We start from the raw sequence: 18,671 nt of genomic DNA, 5'->3' as shown, positions 1-18,671 counted from the left end.
AGGCGTGTGAGAGTTCAAGCTGGTGGCGATGAGTGTGGGGCTCTGGGGAGGCCAGCTGAATTGGCCACTGGAGAAGGCTTAGAGGACTGGTGTGGAGAGTTGCTTGGCAGCTCTGCAGGTGGCCAGGCTCCCCTGGGCTCATCAGGTTCCATGAGAGGGAATGGGTAGGGCAACATCGGAGGTGGTGGGCTGAGGCTGGTGAGCCTATTTCTGGATCGTAGCACTGTGTTCCCCAAGACAATGGTGATGTTATGCCATTTGTTCTGTGCAAGGCCCATAGGTGTGTGCTCATGCCCCTGGTGTGCCTGCATGTGAACCCAAGTTCTTTTGAGGACACATGTGTTTCTTGTGTCTGTATGTACACACACGTGTTTGTGTGTGTATGTGTGTGTGTCTGAGTGTGTGTGTGTGTCTGAGTTCTTATGTGCATAGGCATTCATGAGGGCACTTGTGTGCATATGCGTGTAAGTGGGTGCTTCAGTGAGTACATGTCATTCCATGTGTTTGTGGTTATAATTGTGTGTATTTGTGCCTGCATACATGTGTGTGTGTGCTTGAATGTGAGAAAGCATGTGTCTGTGTATCTCTGTAGATATGTGCCTATGTATCTACGTATGTGTAAGTTTGCCTGGGTGTGTAGATGACTATTCAGTGTTGACGTGCAGTTCTTGAGTGCCCGCATGCCAGTGTGTTTGTGCATGTGTGCCTGCACCTCCCACGTGTGGGCTTGAATGTGGGTGACTTCATATGTGCCCTTGCGTGTATTTATTTGAACATGTGTTCATGGGTATCGGTGTATGTCTGTGTGTACATGTAGCTGCATGTGGGCTTTTGTGCGCATGAATGTGAGTGGGTCTATGAGAGCTCACACGTGGATACCATTCATAATAGAGTGTGCCTGTGCATTTGCATGTGTACGTGTGGCCATGTTCACTGTGGCTGTGTCACTGCTGGTGCAGGCGTGTGTCGTGTGTGGATCGTGGAGATCGTGGATGCTAGATGGACATCCAGCAGGAAGGGCCTGTGTTTCATGAGTCTCAACTCAGGGCCTAGTGAGTGTCTGTCAGGTCAATGCACAGCTGCCAAGTGCCTGTGTGGGGAGATCTGTTCATGGGGCACCAGTGGAAATGAAGGCTCTGTCTCTAACTGCAGGGACTTCCACGTGGACACAGAGCCACCATGGGGAGCTCTCACAAGGCCCCATGGACAGAAGCCCTGGGAGGCCGCCTGCCAGGAGCATCCCTGAGCCCTGGTACTGTCTTCAGGTGAGAGGAGTTGCTGGTTGGAGGTGGGATGCAGAGAGGGCCCTTCTGCTGAAGGAGCTGTCCCTGCACTGGCTCCCCGTGCTCTCCCTCAGCACTGGCACCACTGTCCCCAACCCCGCCTGACCCTTAGACTGGGAGAACCGGGCTCCCGTGGGCCTCAGAAAGAACCATGCCAGTCTCGCGGGACCCCAGCACTGAGCTGGGTTCTTTATTTTCAGAGTGAATCTGCTGCGGGAAATAGGCATTTACAGGGAGGTTCCATGTGCACTCGGGGCCCCAGAAAGCAGAGGAGGCAGCGCGCCCACACTCATTTACCGGGGGACCGAGCGACCGCCTTCTGGGTGTAGTGGTTGTGCAGGGCCTCATGCATCACCACGCAGTGGAAAGTCATTCCTTGTTCCCAGTTGCTCCTGTCCACCGTCAGCTTACTGTACAAGAAGAAGGTCCCATCGCCCTCGGCCTGGGGGGGCGTGTTCACGTAGTTGGCCTCCGGCTCAGGCCGCTCATTGCTCTTCCACTCCACATCGATGTCGGAGGGGTAGAATCCCTTCACCAGGCAGGTGAGGCTGACCTTGGTCTTGGTCAGCTCATCTCGGTGTGGGGGCAAGGCATACACTTGGGGTTCTTGGGGTTGCCCTGTGGGGATGAAAGTAGCAAGACGTTAATCCCAGAGGGGAGGGAATAGCTGCCCGCCCCCTCTACTCTCATGAAACCTCACCTTTGGCCTTAGAGATGCTCTTGACAATGGGTGCCGGCAGGGCCCCGTTGTTGACCTTGCACTTGAACTCCTTGCCCTTGAGCCAGTCCTGATGCAGGATGGGGAGCACACTGACCATGCGGATGGTGCTGTTGTACTGCTCCTCCTTTGGCCCCGTCTTGGCTGTGTGTACCTCCTTGCCATCCACGAACCAGCTGAACTGGACATTGGGGTCATCCTGGCCCACGTCCACTACCAGACACGTCACCGTGGGGTTTCGGGAGATCATGAGGGTGTCCTTGGCCTTGGGTGGGAAGATGAAGACAGAGGGTCCTCCCGGAACCTCACCTGGTGGGGAGAATTGAAGTGAGTGACCAGGCGCGAGGTCTTGAGGAGTGGACTAGACTTGTCGTTGCCAGGCCGTAGCTCATTTTACCTGTGCATGGGGGGCATTTATCACAACATCCTGTTCCTCCACTGGTGGTGCCAGGCACTGGACCGAGAGCAGACAGACAGGAGTGTGGTTAGCTTGGTGTAATGGAAATGGGTGCCCTGACTGGCAAAGGTGGGTTCTTCCCTGTTGTAAGTAGTTCTAAGGTTCACCGACTCTTGGTCTAGAGGAAGGGCTATAGGGGTTGGGCTTGTGCCCATCCTAATATCTGGCAGTGGGACACCAGGAAGGCATAATCAAAGCCCTGTAGTTCGGTGAGGTAGGTAGAGGCCATCACTGACCCAGTACCCAGGTTCCCAGGGTGACGCTGAACCTGTCTGCTGTGGATTTGTTAAGGGGGTTGGGGGGTTTAGGAGGCTCTCGTTTGCAAGCCTGCCTCTGTCTCACCAATATTCTTGGTCACCGTGGTCTTGCTTGGTGTGTGGGTGACTTTGCAGGAGTAGACCTGGCTGGGCCAGCTGCTGGAGGGCACGGTCACCGTGCTGCTGACGGAGTAGAGACCAGACGACCCCAGGAAGGGCTGGTAGGTTTGCACGCCAGAGTGGGACTCCGGGCTCCAGGACACAGTCAGGGGCTGTGGGAAGTAGCTGCTCACCAGGCATCCCAGGACCACGGTGGAGTCGGAAGTGCTGGTGGGGCACGGAGCCAGAGGGAAGACCGACGGGGCGGTGACAGTGGCTGCAGGATGAGAGAGGAGGACCTCTGTGAGCAGACACCCACACCCGACCTTCTGCGCCCCAGGAACCAAGTACCCATTCTTGAAGAACACACCTGTGCTGAACCCCGAGGAGCAAGCCCGGCCCCCTCATGACACCTCTGTGTCATGGCTTCCTCCTTGGCAGGCCCCAGAATAGGCCCCGGTCTGGGGCATCTCCAATTTTACCTGCTTGGCTGTGGCTTCACCTACCAGGCCTGGCCTCAGGCTGGCTGGGCCCTGACCACTGGAGCCAGAACTGCCTGGCGTCTCCCAGCTCTCCCTCTCCCCATATCTCCCCCAGATAGTTTCAGACAATCCGTGTGGCCAAGTCTCCTACCTCCCCTGAGTGGGTGTCACATCTGGTCCTTCACCCTGGCCAGGCTGTGGGGCCTGCTTTGCCCACCTTCTCTATGGCCTCTGAGCCAGGTCCCACCCTGGGACCAACTCCCCCAGTCAGGCCCTACTTTGGGGTGGTGTCGGGGAGGGGGACTTTGACCACACTTTCTGCCCAGAGTGTCTTGGGACCCTGCTCTTGATTTCCTCAGACCCAGGCGTCCTTGAGTCCCCCCCCCCACCCAACTGCAGGGAAGCCTTCCAAGGGGCAGTGTCAGGGAAGGTCCTGCTGACCAGCTCCCTGACTGCCCTCGTATGCATGACCACCTCGGCCCCTCCACTGCCCTCTACACACCCAGCCCGGGCTACTCCTCCAAATCTGCTTCTCCGTGTTGGAGTTCCTGCCCTTGTTCCTGTGGCCCAGCAGGCCTAGCACCCATCCAGCACCCAGTGAGCTACACTGATCCTCCTTGTCCTCCCGGACCTTGGTCCAGCTCCGTGCTGTCCATCCTGTTTTCCAGCCTGAGTTTACCTCTAAGGCTCCACCTCCTCCTCCGATCCACAACCCAACCCCCCAGCATTTGTTTGTCTCAGTATCTGTCTGCAGGGCTCCCAGGATTCTGTTTGTCTGTCAGCCTCTGTCTGCAGGGTGTTCAGGATTCTGTCTGTCTGTCAGCCTCCATCTGCAGGGCTCCCAGGCATCTGTCTGTCTTCTCAGCCTCTGCATAGATCCCAGTTTTGTCAGTCGAACTGAGTCTTGCCTGCACCTGTAGGGGAGCCCTCTCTGTCACTGCTTGTGCCTGTGTCATGAGCCCCAGCTTGGGGTGCCCATCATGCCCCCGTGTGCTCAGTCCTGAGACCCTGGTTCCCTTTCCCTTTCCCTCCTTGCCGAAGCTCCTGCTGAGTCCCCCCAGGACTGATGGATCAACTGCCTTGTGACCCTGGAGACATATCCCAGGCCTCTGGAAGAGCCTCTGGCTCTTCCCAACCCCTCAGCACATGGGCCTCTGCCACCCAGGGTCCCCTCTCCACACAAGTACCCCTGTCTCCCCCAAGCTCCATCGCTCCTGCCAGGGACATCTCCAGCCTCTGCTCCTGGGATGCCCTTCAGTCAGCGCAGACCAGGTGCCTCCTGACATGCTCAGCCCAGGGCACCGGTCTCCCTCCCAGCATCTTGGATTCCAGCCCTGCCGGTCCCTGTGCCTCCCAGCCTCCTGCCCTCGGAGGTGCCCTGCAGCTCCCTGAGCCCAGACCCTGTCTCTAGCCTCAGACCCATGTCACTGCCACCAGCCCAGAGCTGCCACACTCCTCCTGGGCCCTCACTTCCCAGCACTGAGCTCATCCCTGGGCTTCCAGGATGCCCACTCTCCTCTCCTCTCCTCTGCTCAGTTGTCAAGGCCCCTTCTCCTCTGTGGGAGCAGCCGGCCTCTACTTCAGCTCCCTGGCCCAGTACCCACAGCCCAGATCACAGCTCCCAGCTGTCAGACCCAGAAGCAGCACCCACTTCTCAGCACCAGGCATTGCCCCAGCACTCCCCAGCTCTCAGGCTAGTCACCTGGGTCTCAACACATAGCGCACAAATTTCACCATGCCGCTCCCAGCACCTAGTACCTCCTTATCACCAACTCCCTGCTCCCAGTACTTAACCACTAGCTCCGTTCCCAGCTGCTAGCACCCAGCTCCTAGCGTCCAGATCCCAACACAGAGATTCCAGTACCCACCACCTGGTCCAGGTCCTAATAGTCTGCAGCTGCTCCTATTTCACAACACCCACCTCTGGCCTCCTATTCTAAAGTGTCCAGCCTCCACTTCCCACTTCGCAGCCCCCAGATTTCAGCACACAGCTCCCAGCACCCAGCATCTGGACATCAGCACACAATTCTAGTTGCCAGCACCCTGGCCCCTGCTCAAAGATCTGCACCCCCAAACAAAGCTAGCAGTCCCAGCTACCCTCCACCAGCACCCAGTACTCAGCAGCCAGCTCCCAGCACCAAAACCTTGGCCCCCAGATCCCACTCCCCAGCTCCCAGCCCCTTTAGATCTTAGCCCACAGCTCCAGCTCCCAGCTCCTGTCTCCTTGCTGCCAGCACATATCTCCCAGCTCCTCCTTCCTAGTTCTAGCACACAGCTCACAGCTCCTAGCTCACAGCACAGAGCTCACATCTCAGAGCTCCTAGTTCCTGGCTCCCAGCTCCCAGCACACAGCTCAGCTCCCAGCTCCCAGCTCCTAGTTCTAGCACACAGCTCACAGCTCCTAGCTCCCAGCACACAGCTCCTAGTTCATAGCACACAGCTCACAGCTCCTAGTCCCAGCACACAGCTCCCAGCACCTAGCCCCCAGCACAAGCTCCCAGCCCCTAGCTCCCAGCAGAAAGCTCACAGCTCCTAGCTCCCAGCACAAAGCTCCCAACTCCTAGCTCCCAGCTCCTAGCTTCCAGCACAAAGCTCCCAGCTCCCAGCTGCCAGCTCCTAGTGCCCAGCTCCCAGCTCCTAGCCCCCAGCACAAAGCTCCCAGCTCCTAGCTCACAGCACAAAGCTCCCAGCTCCTAGCTCACAGCTCCCAGCTCCTAGCTCCCAGCACAAAACTCCTAGCTCCTAACTCCCAGCTCCCAGCACAAAGCTCACAGCTCCTAGCTCCTAGCTCCCAGCTCCCAGCACACAGCTCCCAGCTCCCAGCAGAAAGCTCCCAACTCCTAGCTCCCAGCTCCCAGTTTCCAGCACACAGCTCCCAGCTCCTAGCCCCCAGCACAAAGCTCCTAGCTCCTAACTCCCAGCTCCCAGCACACAGCTCCCAGCTCCTAGCTCCCAGCAGAAAGCTCCCAGCTCCTAGCTCCCAGCACAAAGCTCTCAACTCCTAGCTCCCAGCTCCTAGCTTCCAGCACAAAGCTCCCAGCTCCTAGCTCTCAGCACAAAACTCCCAGATCCTAGCTCCCAGCACAAAGCTCCCAACTCCCAGCTCCTAGCTCACAGCTCCTAGCTCACAGCAGAAAGCTCCCAGCTCCTAGCTCCCAGCTCCTAGCTCCCAGAACAAAACTCCCAGCTCCTAGCTCCCAGATCCCAGCTCCCAGCTCCTAGCTCCCAGCACAAAGCTCCTAGCTCCTAACTCCCAGCACAAAGCTCACAGCTCCTAGCTCCCAGCTCCCAGCACACAGCTCCCAGCTCCTAGAACACAGCTCACAGCTCCTAGAATACAGCTCCCAGCTCCTAGAATACAGCTCCCAGCTCCCAGCTCCCAGCTCCTAGCACAGAGCTCCCAGCTCCTAGCTCCCAGCACCTAGCTCCCAGCACAAAACTCCCAGCTCCTAGCTTCCAGCTCCCAGCTCCCAGCTCCTAGCTCCCAGCACAAAGCTCCTAGCTCCTAACTCCCAGCACAAAGCTCCCAGCTCCTAGCTCCCAGCTCCTAGCACAGAGCTCCCAGCCCCCAGCACACAGTTCCCAGCTCACAGCTCCTAGCTCCCAGCACACAGCTCCCAGCACCTAGCTCCCAGCACAAAACTCCCAGCTTCTAGCTCCCAGATCCCAGCTCCTAGCTCCCAGCACAAAGCTCCCAGCTCCTAGCTACCAGCTCCCAGCACACAGCTCCCAGCACAAATCTCACAGCTCCTAGCTCCCAGCTCCTAGCTCCCAGCTCCTAGCACAGAGCTCCCAGCTCCCAGCACACAGCTCCCAGCACCTAGCTCCCAGCACAAATTTCACAGCTCCTAGCTCCCAGCACACAGCTCCCAGCTCCCAGCTCTGAGTTCTAGCACAAAACTCTTACCTCCTAGCTCCCAACTCCCAGCTTCCTCCCTACTCACAATGCCCAGGTCACAACTCAGTACTCATAGCTCCTAGCTCACAGCTCACATCTTAAAGCTCCTAGCTCCCACCTACCAGCTCCCAGCCCCCAGCTCCTAGAACCCAGCTCCCAGCTCCCTGATCCCAGAAAAACAGTTCCCAGCTCCTTGATCCCAGCTCCTAGATCCCAGATCCTAGCACAGCTCCCAGCCCCCAGCTCCCTCCTCCCAGCTCTGAGCTCCTAGCACACAGCTTCTAGCTCCCAGCTCCCAGCATAAAGCTTCCAATAATTCCTAGCTCCCAGCACACACCTGCCAGCCCCCCACCCAACTCCTTGTTCCCAGCTCCCAGCACACAGCTCCCAGCACACAGCTCCCAGCCCCCAGTTCCCTGCTGTCAGTGCCCTGCTCCCTGCTCCCAGCTCCCAGCTTCTAGCTCCTAGCTAGGAGCATAAAGCTCCCAGCTCCCAGCACACAGCTTCCAGCTCCCTGTTCCCAACTCCCAGCTTCTAGCTCCCCACTCCTAGCCTGGGGCTCCCAGCTCCTAGCTCCCAGATCCCAGCTCCCAGCACAGAGTACACAGCTCCAAGATCCTAACTCCCTGCTCACAGCACACAGCTCCCAGCTCACAGAAAACAGATCCCAGCTCCCTGCTTCCAGCTCCCAGCTCCTAGCTCCCAGAACCCAGCTCCTAGCTCCCAGCACATAGCTCCCAGCTCCCTGCTCCCAGCTCCTAGCTCCCAACACACAGCTCCCAGCTCCCTGCTCCCTCCTCCCAGCTCCCAGCTTCTAACTCCCAGCTCCCAGAACACAGCTCCCAGCTCCCTGCTCCCAGCTCCTAGCACACAGCTCCCAGAATACAGCTCCCAGCTCCCTGCTCCTAGCTCCTAGCTCCCAGCTCCTAACTCCCAACTCCTAGCACACAGCTCCCAGCACACAGCTCCTAGCTCCTTGCTTCCAGCTCCCAGCACACAGCTCCCAGCTCCCAGCTCTCAGTACCCAGCTCCCAGTTCTTAGCTCTCAGTGTCCAACTCCCAGTTTTCAGTCCCTGTGGTGAAGTGGTACATGATGGACTGCATACCACAAGGTCAGCAGTTCAAAGCCACCAGGGGCTTCATGGAAGAAAGATGATTCTTTCTATGTCCATAAAGAATTGTAGTCCTGGAAACCCACAGGGACAGTATTGCAGGGTCACTCTGCAAATGTACTCAATGACAATGTACTCAATGACAGGCAGGAATTGTTTTCCTAGCCCCCAGCACCCAAATCCCAGTGTTCAGGCCCTAGCGCCCAACACCCGTATCCCAGACTTCAGCTCCCATCTTTCAGCATCCAGCTCCCAGCACCTAGCTCTCAGCACCCAGCACCCAGCACCCAGCACCCAGCCCCCAACCTCCAGCTCTCTGCCTCCAACCTCCAACACATAGCTCCTAGCTCCCAGTTCTCAACTCCAACAGCCAGCCTCCAGCCCCACCTTCCACCACTCAGCATCCACACCCAGATCCCACCATCTAGCCCCAGCTCTCAGTTCCCAATCCTTAGTACCCACCTCCAAGCACCTAGCTTTCAGTATCCCCCTCCCAACCCAGTAGAACCCAGCTCCTAGCTTCTAGCTCAGCTCACAACACTCACCTCTTAGCTTTAAACTCCTGACCCCAGCTCCTCAAAATCTATGCTCATGGGCCTTCTTTGGTTCCTGCCAAGCTTCCCTATGACCTCACCAAATACCGCATTGACCCCTGATCTCCCCACTGGCACAGCAAGGGCTGACCCCCTCAGCCATGGCCCGACCCCTTCCTCACAGCCTCATCTTTCTCCCCAGGCTCTGACTCCTCACTCCTATGCTGATGTTCCTGGCCCTGCCACCTCCTGTCAAACTAATCTTACTGCCCACTCACTGTCCACATAAGAACACCGCCCTGGCCCCCTGCCCTCCCCTCAGTCTTGGCTACACCAGGACTACCTACCCCTCCAACACCTCTTCTGACCCTGACTTGGGGTTCTTGCTGGCTCCAGGAGTCTGCACTGGATCCTCTAGCCACTTGTGACCCCCAAACTGAGCCTGTGCCACGCCTGTTGCCAGAGTGCGTGCTGCTCTGTCCTCCTCATGTCCTTCCTTCCCAACCTGGCTGGCTCTGCTCTGTGCCCTGCTACCCTGTTGTCCGTTAGTCCATCTTGGTTCCTGCTCCAAGGACCCGGGGCCCTTTGGAGGCTGACCCCCAGGTCTGTCATCAAGGCTTCCTCCCAGCTGTGGCTCCTGGGTGCCGGCAGTGGGAAGCCTCCACGTCCACTCTGCCTGGGCGGCCCTGGTTTCTCCGTGGCTCACCCACTGGGAGGAGTCCATCTCGGCCAGGGTCATCTCACCCACATGGATCACTCTGTCACAGTCCAGGGTCCTCCTTGATCTCCTAGCTCCACAGATGCCCTTCCATTCTCCTGTTCCCTCTCCTCTGCTCCTCGCCCACCATGTTCACCCAGTGTGGGCCCTGGACTGGCCCCAAGCCAGAGGGCTGCAGGCGGCCCCTCCCCGCCCTGACCTCTGAGGTGTGACCTGGCCACTCAGAATGGGATTGAAACCGGGCTGGCACAGCTTGCTTCCTTGAAAGTTCCCTTTTCAGTGAGGTGATTTCTACCGCAGAGGCCCTGGGGTGAGGGGGCAGTCCAAACCTGGCAGGGCCTCTCATGTGGGTATGGGGGGAGCTGTGGTGTCCTGAGACACAAAGAAGCTTTCTGGCAGGTGTCACGTGCTGGTGGCAGGCCCCTCTGCTCCCCTGGGACTCCCAGGCCAGCGGGGCCCAGGCACTGACTGTGCTGCCCTCTCTCTTTCCCTTCCTCCACTTGATCAAATGACCAGAGCTCAAACTTTCTTCAAGCTGGGGCTCCTGGCCTCTGCTCCTATCCCCAAGGGCGCTTCCCTCCACCCTGGTTTGGATGTAGCTGGGCTGACAGGCCCAGCATGGCTCTGATTCCTATCCAGTTCTGGCCCCCTTGGAGAAGAGTGCAAGTCTGATTTCAGATGCAGATCTGTCTCAGGATTTAGCCCAAGGGGCACTTGAAGATGCTAATGAGACACAGGGAGTCTGTCATTCCTGGTCACCTCACCCACATGGGTCACTTTGTGTCACAGGCCCTCAGGGTGGTTCTTCCTCAGTAAGAGTCCACTTACTCCCATCAGTATGCCAGGGTGCCTGGAAAATATGCCCGAACATTGTGCACATGACCTGTGTGTGTGCATGTGTGTGCAAACATGTGCATGTGGCACCCTTCTGGTTCCGCTCCTGTCCGGGGTCCTTGGGCTATCCTAGGACTGCTTTCTCTCTCTCTTTCTTTTTTAATTTTATTTTTTATCATTTTATTGGGGGCTCATACAGCTCTTATCACAATCCATCCATCCATTGTGTTAAGCACATTTGTACATATGTTGCCATCATCATTTTCAAAACATTTTCTTTCTACTTAAGCCCTTGGTGTCAGCTCCTTTTCCCCTCCCTCCCCCTCTTCCACCATGAACCCTTGATAATGTTCAATTATTATTTTTCATGTCTTATACTGATCGGCGACTCCCTTCACCCACTTTTCTGTTGCGGTGATGTGAGATGGTCTTGAGGACTGTCAGCAACTCCTAAGATCATGTCAGGATTCATTATGACCAAGGAAAAGCAGAGAAGCTTTCTGGAAGGCACCAGATTGTGTCTGTAGAATGTTTCCCCTTTTAGTTGTCCAGGCCACATTCCATCTCCCACCCCCACCTCCCCCAAACAAATCCCTTCACACGAGAAACCCTGTTGAGTCTGTGAATGATTTCATCCAGTTTTGAGGATTTGTTAGCTGGGGTAACAAACTCAAGGTGTGGCTTTCAGAAACATGCCCCTGCAGCAACATTAATCCTGTCGTTCCGAGAGAAAAGAAATGTTTCAGGGCCCTAGTACAGTTCACCTTTCCTTTGGTCTTTATCTCTAATTGAGCTCACTCGAGGCTTGTGGCATGATGAAATATAGGCAGCCCTGGATCCCTGGCATCTCTTATTTCTAAGTCTATGTTCTCTGACTCCACAAGTAGATGATCATTCAGCTGCCAGATTGGCCACTATGTTCTGGGAACTCTCTTTTACTGTTGCAGTTTCTTCTGCATAATCCATTATAAATATTAAACAGATAAGCAATGTAATTCCTCATCGATCAGATTCTACCTCCTGGAATTATGCTGTTCACTAGTCCTACGAAATTCAGGAAGAAACTAGAAGCCAATTGTCTTTGTTTGGGTTCACTGGAGAAGCAAAAGCAGTGATGTTTGTATATGTATAAAATTTCCTGATGAAATATACCAAAATCACTATATAGATATTAACACATTGGTAAAAGCAGGCAATTTCAAGTCCAGTTAGATTCCAAGTCTATAGGTCAGATGTTGTACCAGAGGCTTCTCCTGACTCAAATAGCTGTGATGAACCCAGGGCCAGCAGTAAGCCAATAGGCTGGTGACTACAGAGGCAAACGAATCTAAAGGCAATGAATCAAATGACAGGCTGTTGGCTCAAGTCCAAAGAACTAGAGGTCAATGAGCAAGATGCATGATGCAGACCCTGTATTGAGCAAGCAAGCTTGCCCACAGCCTCCACTTACATTGGAAATAAGCCATATCCCTCGATCCAAGTAAGGAGGTAGCATCCTGCCCTAGACTTCTTACAATTAATTGCCTGCTCAAAATAGATTCCAGTATGGAGGTGGTTACATAATGTTAAGTCACATCATGGAGAATCCTAGGCCTTAACTACCCATCCATTGAGAATCTTGGTCCAGCCAAATTAACACAAAACTTTGACTATCAAGCAGTGTGGTAGTTATATAATCTGGTTTCAACTTGCAAAGGGGGTAGAGTCTAACGTGTCAATCAGGTCGCAGCTTGATGGCATCATTTGGCAGTGCCAAGGAGATCAGTAACTCTCTGGAGGCCAGATACATGCAGAATGTCTGCTTGTGTCCCTGAGAGATATTCCTGTTGAGAAGTCACATGGAGCCATGCTGATGGCAGCCAGAGCCCTGAAGCTGGAGTAGCTACATAGAGACCTACACCAGCGCTGAGATACTTCCACCACCACTGGATCCACAAGACTTTCCACCCACTGGCCTATGATCTTCTTCCATTTGGTGTCATTACATGTGTTGAGTGAGTCTGAAGAGGCATTTATAATCTGGCATCAGACATAAGAGGCATTTATTAGATTGGTATTGGACATTTATAGACATGGTATCGGATATGATCTAGACTGGGCTTGGATGTTTTCTTAATATACAATTACTCTTTGATATAAAACTCTCTCATACACACATATGATTCTCCCTGGATTTGTTTCTCTAGTCCACCTGCACTAACACAAGCAGGAACAGATGCAGTGCAGGGAATCAAAGGTTTATAACACCATTAGATGATTGGGTGGCATAAAGATCAGGAGATCATAAAGCAAACCTGCTGCTTCTAGAAGGACAAGATCCTTGGAATCCCAGGGAAATGTGTGATGAGCTGCCTGAGACACAGAAGCGGATGATTCCCAGGAGGCTGTTTTCAGCACGATGGTGGTAAAAACTGTGACCATTGGGACGCGGTTTACCTACTCAAAACCTCAAAGGAAGACCCCCAATAACCTTTGTGCCTCTATGGTAGACCAGATCACAAGAGTGGGTTGTGCTGACATGATTGCTCATGAACAGCGAGGTCGAAACGAGTATCATTCATTGACAATACTCATTGGTTGCTCGGTGGTAGAAGTTGCGCCTTCCATGGGAGATACTCAGGCTTTATTCCCAGCCATTGCACTTCATGCAGAGACACCACTCCTCTGTCAACATGGGTGTGTGCAGCTACCATGCAGAACAGATTTCAGGAGAGCTTCTCAGTGAAGGGACAAGAAAAGGCCTGGGAGTTCACTTCTGGAAAGAAGCCAAGTGAAGCTGTAAGCCTCATGAAGGCTCTAGCTACAAGCAATCATGGGAATGAGTCCAGACTGGGCCATGTTTTTTCCCTTGTGCATGGAGTTGATATGAGTCACAACAACAACAAACCCACACAGACCTCTTTGCTGTGGGGAGAACAACACGGTTCTTGGTAGGTCAGTGAATTTAGTCACTGTGTTAGTCTGGGTAGTCTAGAGAAACAAATTCATAGACACTGATATGTGTGTAAGAGAGGACTTTATATCAAAGAGCAATTTTACATTGAGAAAACATCCCAGCCCCATCCAGATCAAGTCCATATGTCGGTAGTAGTCCATAAATTCCTCTTTAGATTCACACAGTCATGCAATGATGCCGAATGCAGGAACATCACAGGCCAGTGGGTAGAAAGTCTTGTGGATCCAGTGGCGGTGGAAGCATCTCAGCACTGGCGTGGGTCTCCACTTGGCTCCTCCAGCTCCAGTGCTCTGTTTCCATGTGGCTTGTCAAAAGGAATGTTTCACAGGGAGACCAGCAGAGGGTATACCTGGCCTCTGATGAGCTATTTATTTTCTTGGTACCTCCAAATGAAATCATTAAGCTGCGACGTGGTTGACAGACTAGGTTCTACCCTTTCACAAGTTGAAAGGAGATCGTGTAACTGCCACAGTCACTTTGCTGTTTGGAGGCCCCAGTTACAATGAAAAGCTTGCATCTTTAGGAGCCTTCTGGGACTGAGATGTGCTGCCACATGGTCAAGGGCTTCTTTGGTTGGCCATGCTGTGCTTGGCATCAGGACGCTCCTCCAAAGACTGCATTCAACTTCTGTCCATCACACCACGCTCCAAGAGGTGATTGGTTCTCATCAGGTTCACTTTTACCTCCTGTATGGTTCCACGTCCAATGACATAGTTGAATGTTTGCAACTCTGATCATGTGCTCTGATCACAAAACCTATGCATCTCCTATGGCTTACTACTAAGCCAGAGTTTCCTAAAGGGGATGTTTATGGAAATCATCAGACTGCACTCTAAATCTTCAACTCACAGGCTTGTTTTCAAATGACTTCCGTCATATCACCTATTGGCTGAGTGGATGGATGGGGGCAGAGAGGAGAGGGCAGGAGAATGACCATCCTCTGGCTACCACTGCCCTAATTAGCTTATAGAAACTGGAACGTGTACTCACTATGCGTGGGATTTAGAAGATTTGGGGTAATGATCAATGTATGTTCCAGAGGTTCAGCTTGTGCTGATAAAAGTAAGCATATTCAAGGACCTCTCTTCTTTCATTGAGATACTTTTGAGCCACGGGCCCTCCCTACCCGAATTTCCTCCCTGCACCCCTAGGTTGCAAGATATAGCTCTTCAGCTTTCAGACGTTTACTTTCTCTTTTGATAGCTCATGTGAAGTGGTTGGCTTTGTTATGACCAAATCCCGGCGCTGCACCATCTTGACTCTCAGAACCGCATGAGTCAGTTCCTGGCCAGGATGAGCATAGATGTGTGCTTTTCAGGCTGAGTGGCACAGGCAGGCCAACGAATGCATTTCTTCCCAGCCAAGCTAGGAGATGACTGCTTCCATTGGCCTCAGTGGCAGGCTGAGATTGTTAGTTTATTGTGCCAACCTGGCCGATAAACACGTGTTGGGTTTATTGAAGGGTGGAGACATACATGGCTAGGTGAGCCTCACCTTTCTAGCTCTCAAGTCTCTTGCTTTGTGATGGTCGCACCAGAGTGCAGCTGCCTTAGAAGTTCCCTGCTTCAGCTTGCAAGACTGACTTCCTACAAGTCATCCCCAAGGAGAAGCCATATGGACCTACCTCAATGCAGCCCTGAGTGCTTGAGCACCCGTGTGGAGACCCTTGACAGTGCTAAGTTGCTTACACATTCATTGGCTCGGCTTTCCTTCTGCAGTCGGCATCATTGTGTCTGCTTTGTGAGGTGGAGGAGGACTTTGTGGATTGGTGTTGGACATATGAGTTAATGTTGGATTTGTGGGCTTGGGCAACACTGGGTTGGGATGTTTCCTTGATGTGCACCTAACCTTTATATAAAACTCTCTATTATACATGAGCTTCTGTGGATTTATTTCTCTAAAGTACCCAGACTAACACACAGGCCCTTGGTCTAGTTATTTCTTAAGACAATTCATGCCTTTCAAAGTCATCCCCAGACATGACAGTGATGTGGGATTCCAGCATTTTCAGAAGCAATACAGAAAGTGGGCTTCATCTAAGTCAGTCTTTCCTTAGTGACAAAACTTTGTAGAAGCGCCAAAGGAGCTCAATTTAAGGGCCCTCCCCCCAAGTACAGAAGCACTGCAGGTTTGGCAGCAGAATTCTCATCCTCCATGAGCAAGTCCTGTCTTAGTGTACCGGCCAATGGAGCTCATCTGGAGCCACCACGCACCTACCAGTGGAGCCTCGTGTACTTCAGTGGTGCTGGATAGGTGTTAACAGAGCTCCTAGGCTAAGCTGGAGTAGGGAGAAAGAGCTTGCGATCCATTTGTGAAAATCAGCTGACGAAAGCGCTATGGATCACCAGGACTGACAACTGACCTTAGGAATGGCTCAAGACTGGGCAGTGTTTTCATCTGATGTGCATCAAGTCACTATGAATTGAACGACGGCTCTCCGCCCCAGGATTTTCTCTAATAGCTGGAATAGACAGTCTCCTAACATGAGGGGGGCAAGGGTGGTCAGCTAAGTTTAGCCAGACTGCCCCAACCTGTATGAGAAGAAAACCAATGTGTCTTTGATAAGGGTTTCGATGTATTCTGTGCTGTCAGCTCTGGTATCCCTTGTCCCGAACACTTCTCTTTGGGTGCAACATACAGGATCCTCTACCCATGAAGAACGCCATTCCCCAGATGTGGTACTTGTGACTCCCTGGCTCAGCCAACATCTACAGTAGTGGCCCCGTATGTCACTCTATGAATGGCTTTGTTCTTGGTTGCCGGGAGAGAGCATTTGCTCAAGGGAGACCTAGTGGGATGTCAGAGGTAAGAGGACCCAGAGGCAGAGGACTCATCCAGGATCCGATCTGCTTGAGGTGGGGGTGGGTGGGGGAGGGGTGTCTCTGAATTGACTGACCTTGTGTTGTCAAATTGCCCCCATAATTCCCTTCTCCTTCCAGGTTTTAGTAACTACCTCCTTCCCTCCTCTTTCAAGCTTACTCTGCTACTACCAGTTCCAGAGACTGCATTGGGACCAATGGGTATTTCTGCACATGCTGGCATCATCAGGTGGTCTTCAAAGAAATCTCGCTTCAGGGAATACAGTTTGACCCTGCTAGAAGGTGCCACCTTGCAAAGCCTGTTGGAGGGCATATGAGAGGTGACTGGAAAGATCTGCACCGTCTGATTCCCAACTTTCAAGCTATTATTTCAAACCTAAGTAGGAGGATGGGTATAGTTTGGTCCAGTACTGTAAGTCCAAGTATTTGCAACAAGAAATCCATTCCTACCTTCTGTGCAACCGAGGGACCATGGTAGTTACATAATCTGGAGTCAACTTGTCAAGGGGTGGCATCTAGCCAATCAATCAGGTTGCAGCTTGATGGCCTTATTTGGAGGTGTCATGGAGATAAATAGCTCATTAGAGGCCAGGTACACACACTCCCTGTGAGACATTCCTGTTGACAAGATACGTGGAGCAACCCTAGAGCCCTGGAACTGGAGGAGCTATATGGAGACCCACACCAGCGCTGAGATGCTTCCACCACCACTGGATCCACCAGATTTCTACCTACTGGCCTGTGATCTTCCTGCACTTGCCATCATTGCATGTGCTGTGTGAGTCTGAAGAGGAATTTACACACTGGTACTGAACATAGGGGCTAATATCAGATTTATGGACTTGATCTGGACAGGGCTGGGATGTTTCCTTAATGTACAATTCATCTTTATGTAAAGCTCTTTCCAATATACACATGAGTGTCTATGAATTTGTTCCTGCAGTCTACCCAGATTCACACAGGCACTCGCCCAAGTAGCCTCAAGCAGTGTGTGGGGATGTAATGGAAGGCAGAACCAAGGTCCATTTCATGACCATGAGGATGATCGGCTCCCTGTGCCTGCTGTCTCCTGGGCCCCTGGTGGCTCATCAGCCCCCAAGCCAGGGCCGATTTGAGATGGAATCCAGGAAGGGCATCAGAGGAAGCCAGTCACCCTGCAATGGGAATAGATGCCAGGCTCCAGGACAAGATGAATGGAAGCTTCAGCACATGTTAGGGATTATATAGAAAGGGCCATGGGACTGTGGAATAGGGTGGGGTAAAAGGGGGAAACTGAGTGTAGTGTTCTTGGAATACCAGAAATTGAACAAGAGAGTTGAAGACAGTTCAAATGAGCCTACCTATTCCTGCCGGGCAGTGGAGAAGGATGGAGTATTAGCTATATAGTGTTTCTTTTACACACATTCCACAAGTAGGTTGCTTTAAGAGCCAGAAATTTATTGTCTCAACATTCAAGATGCTAGGAGTCCAAATCTAGGATGTGGCTTAGAGGATGTTTCTTTGTCTAAGTGTCGTGGAGTCGGTGATGACCCATAACAGCCCTATGCACAACAGAAGGAAGTACTGCCTGCTCCTGCACCATTCTCCAATTGTTCCTCTGCTTGAGCCCATTGTTGCGGCCAATGTGTCAGTCTGCCTTGTTAAGGCCCTTCCTCTCTTTTTAATTTATTCATTTAAAAAAAATTTTAACATTGTATTAGGGACTCATACAACTCTTATCACAATCCATACATCAATTGTATAAAGTACACCTGTACATTCTTTGCCCTCATCATTTTCGAAGCATTTGCTCTCCACTTAAGCCCTTTGCATCAAGTCCTCTTTTTCCCCTCCCTCCCTGCTCCCCCTCCCTCATGAGCCCTTGATAATTTATAAATTATTATTTTGTCATATCTTGCCCTATCCGGCATCTCCCTCTACCCCTTTTCTGTTGTCCGTTCCCCAGGGAGGAGGTCACATGTAGATCCTTGTAATTGGTTCCCCCTTCCAACCCACTCACCCTCTACCCTCCCAGTATCACCCCTCACACCCCTGGTTCTGAAGGTATCATCCACCCTGGATTCCCTGTGCCTTCAGCTCCTATCTGCACCAGTGTACAACCTCTGCTCTATGCAGATTTGCAAGGTAGAATTTGGATCATGGTAGTGGTGGGGGGGGGGGGGAGGAAGCATTTAGGAACTGAAGGAAAGCTGTATTCTTCATCGGTGCTACACTGCAACCTGACTGACTCATCTCCTCCTCTAGACCCCTCTGTGAGGGGATCTCCAGTGGCTGACAAATGGGCTCTGCACTCTGCACTTCCTCCCTCATTCACTATGGTAAGATTTTTTTTTTGATGATGCCTTATACCTGATCCCTTTGACACCTCGTGATCACACAGGCTGGTGTGCTTCTTCCATGTGGGCTCTGTTGCTTCTCAGCTAGATGGTCACTTGTTCACCTTCAAGCCTTTAAGACCCCAGACACGATCTCTTTAAATAGCCGGACACCATCAGCTTTCTTTGC

General features: G+C 52.9%; 1 gene segment (V, D, J or C); it reads right to left on the bottom strand.

Annotated features, from left to right (window-relative positions):
- Positions 1–1,572: 1,572 nt before the first annotated feature.
- LOC142430562 (immunoglobulin heavy constant gamma 2-like) lies at positions 1,573–3,952 on the bottom strand. The segment is given in 5 exon segments: positions 1,573–1,901; positions 1,984–2,310; positions 2,399–2,434; positions 2,801–3,091; positions 3,928–3,952. Coding segments are annotated over 5 exon segments (1,008 nt in total).
- Positions 3,953–18,671: the final 14,719 nt, after the last annotated feature.

This window comes from Tenrec ecaudatus, chromosome 17, assembly GCF_050624435.1.
Source record: "Tenrec ecaudatus isolate mTenEca1 chromosome 17, mTenEca1.hap1, whole genome shotgun sequence".
Classification (NCBI taxonomy): Eukaryota; Metazoa; Chordata; class Mammalia; order Afrosoricida; family Tenrecidae; genus Tenrec; species Tenrec ecaudatus.
Note: the sequence above shows the minus strand (reverse complement) of the source record. Positions and strands in the feature narration are given on the sequence as shown.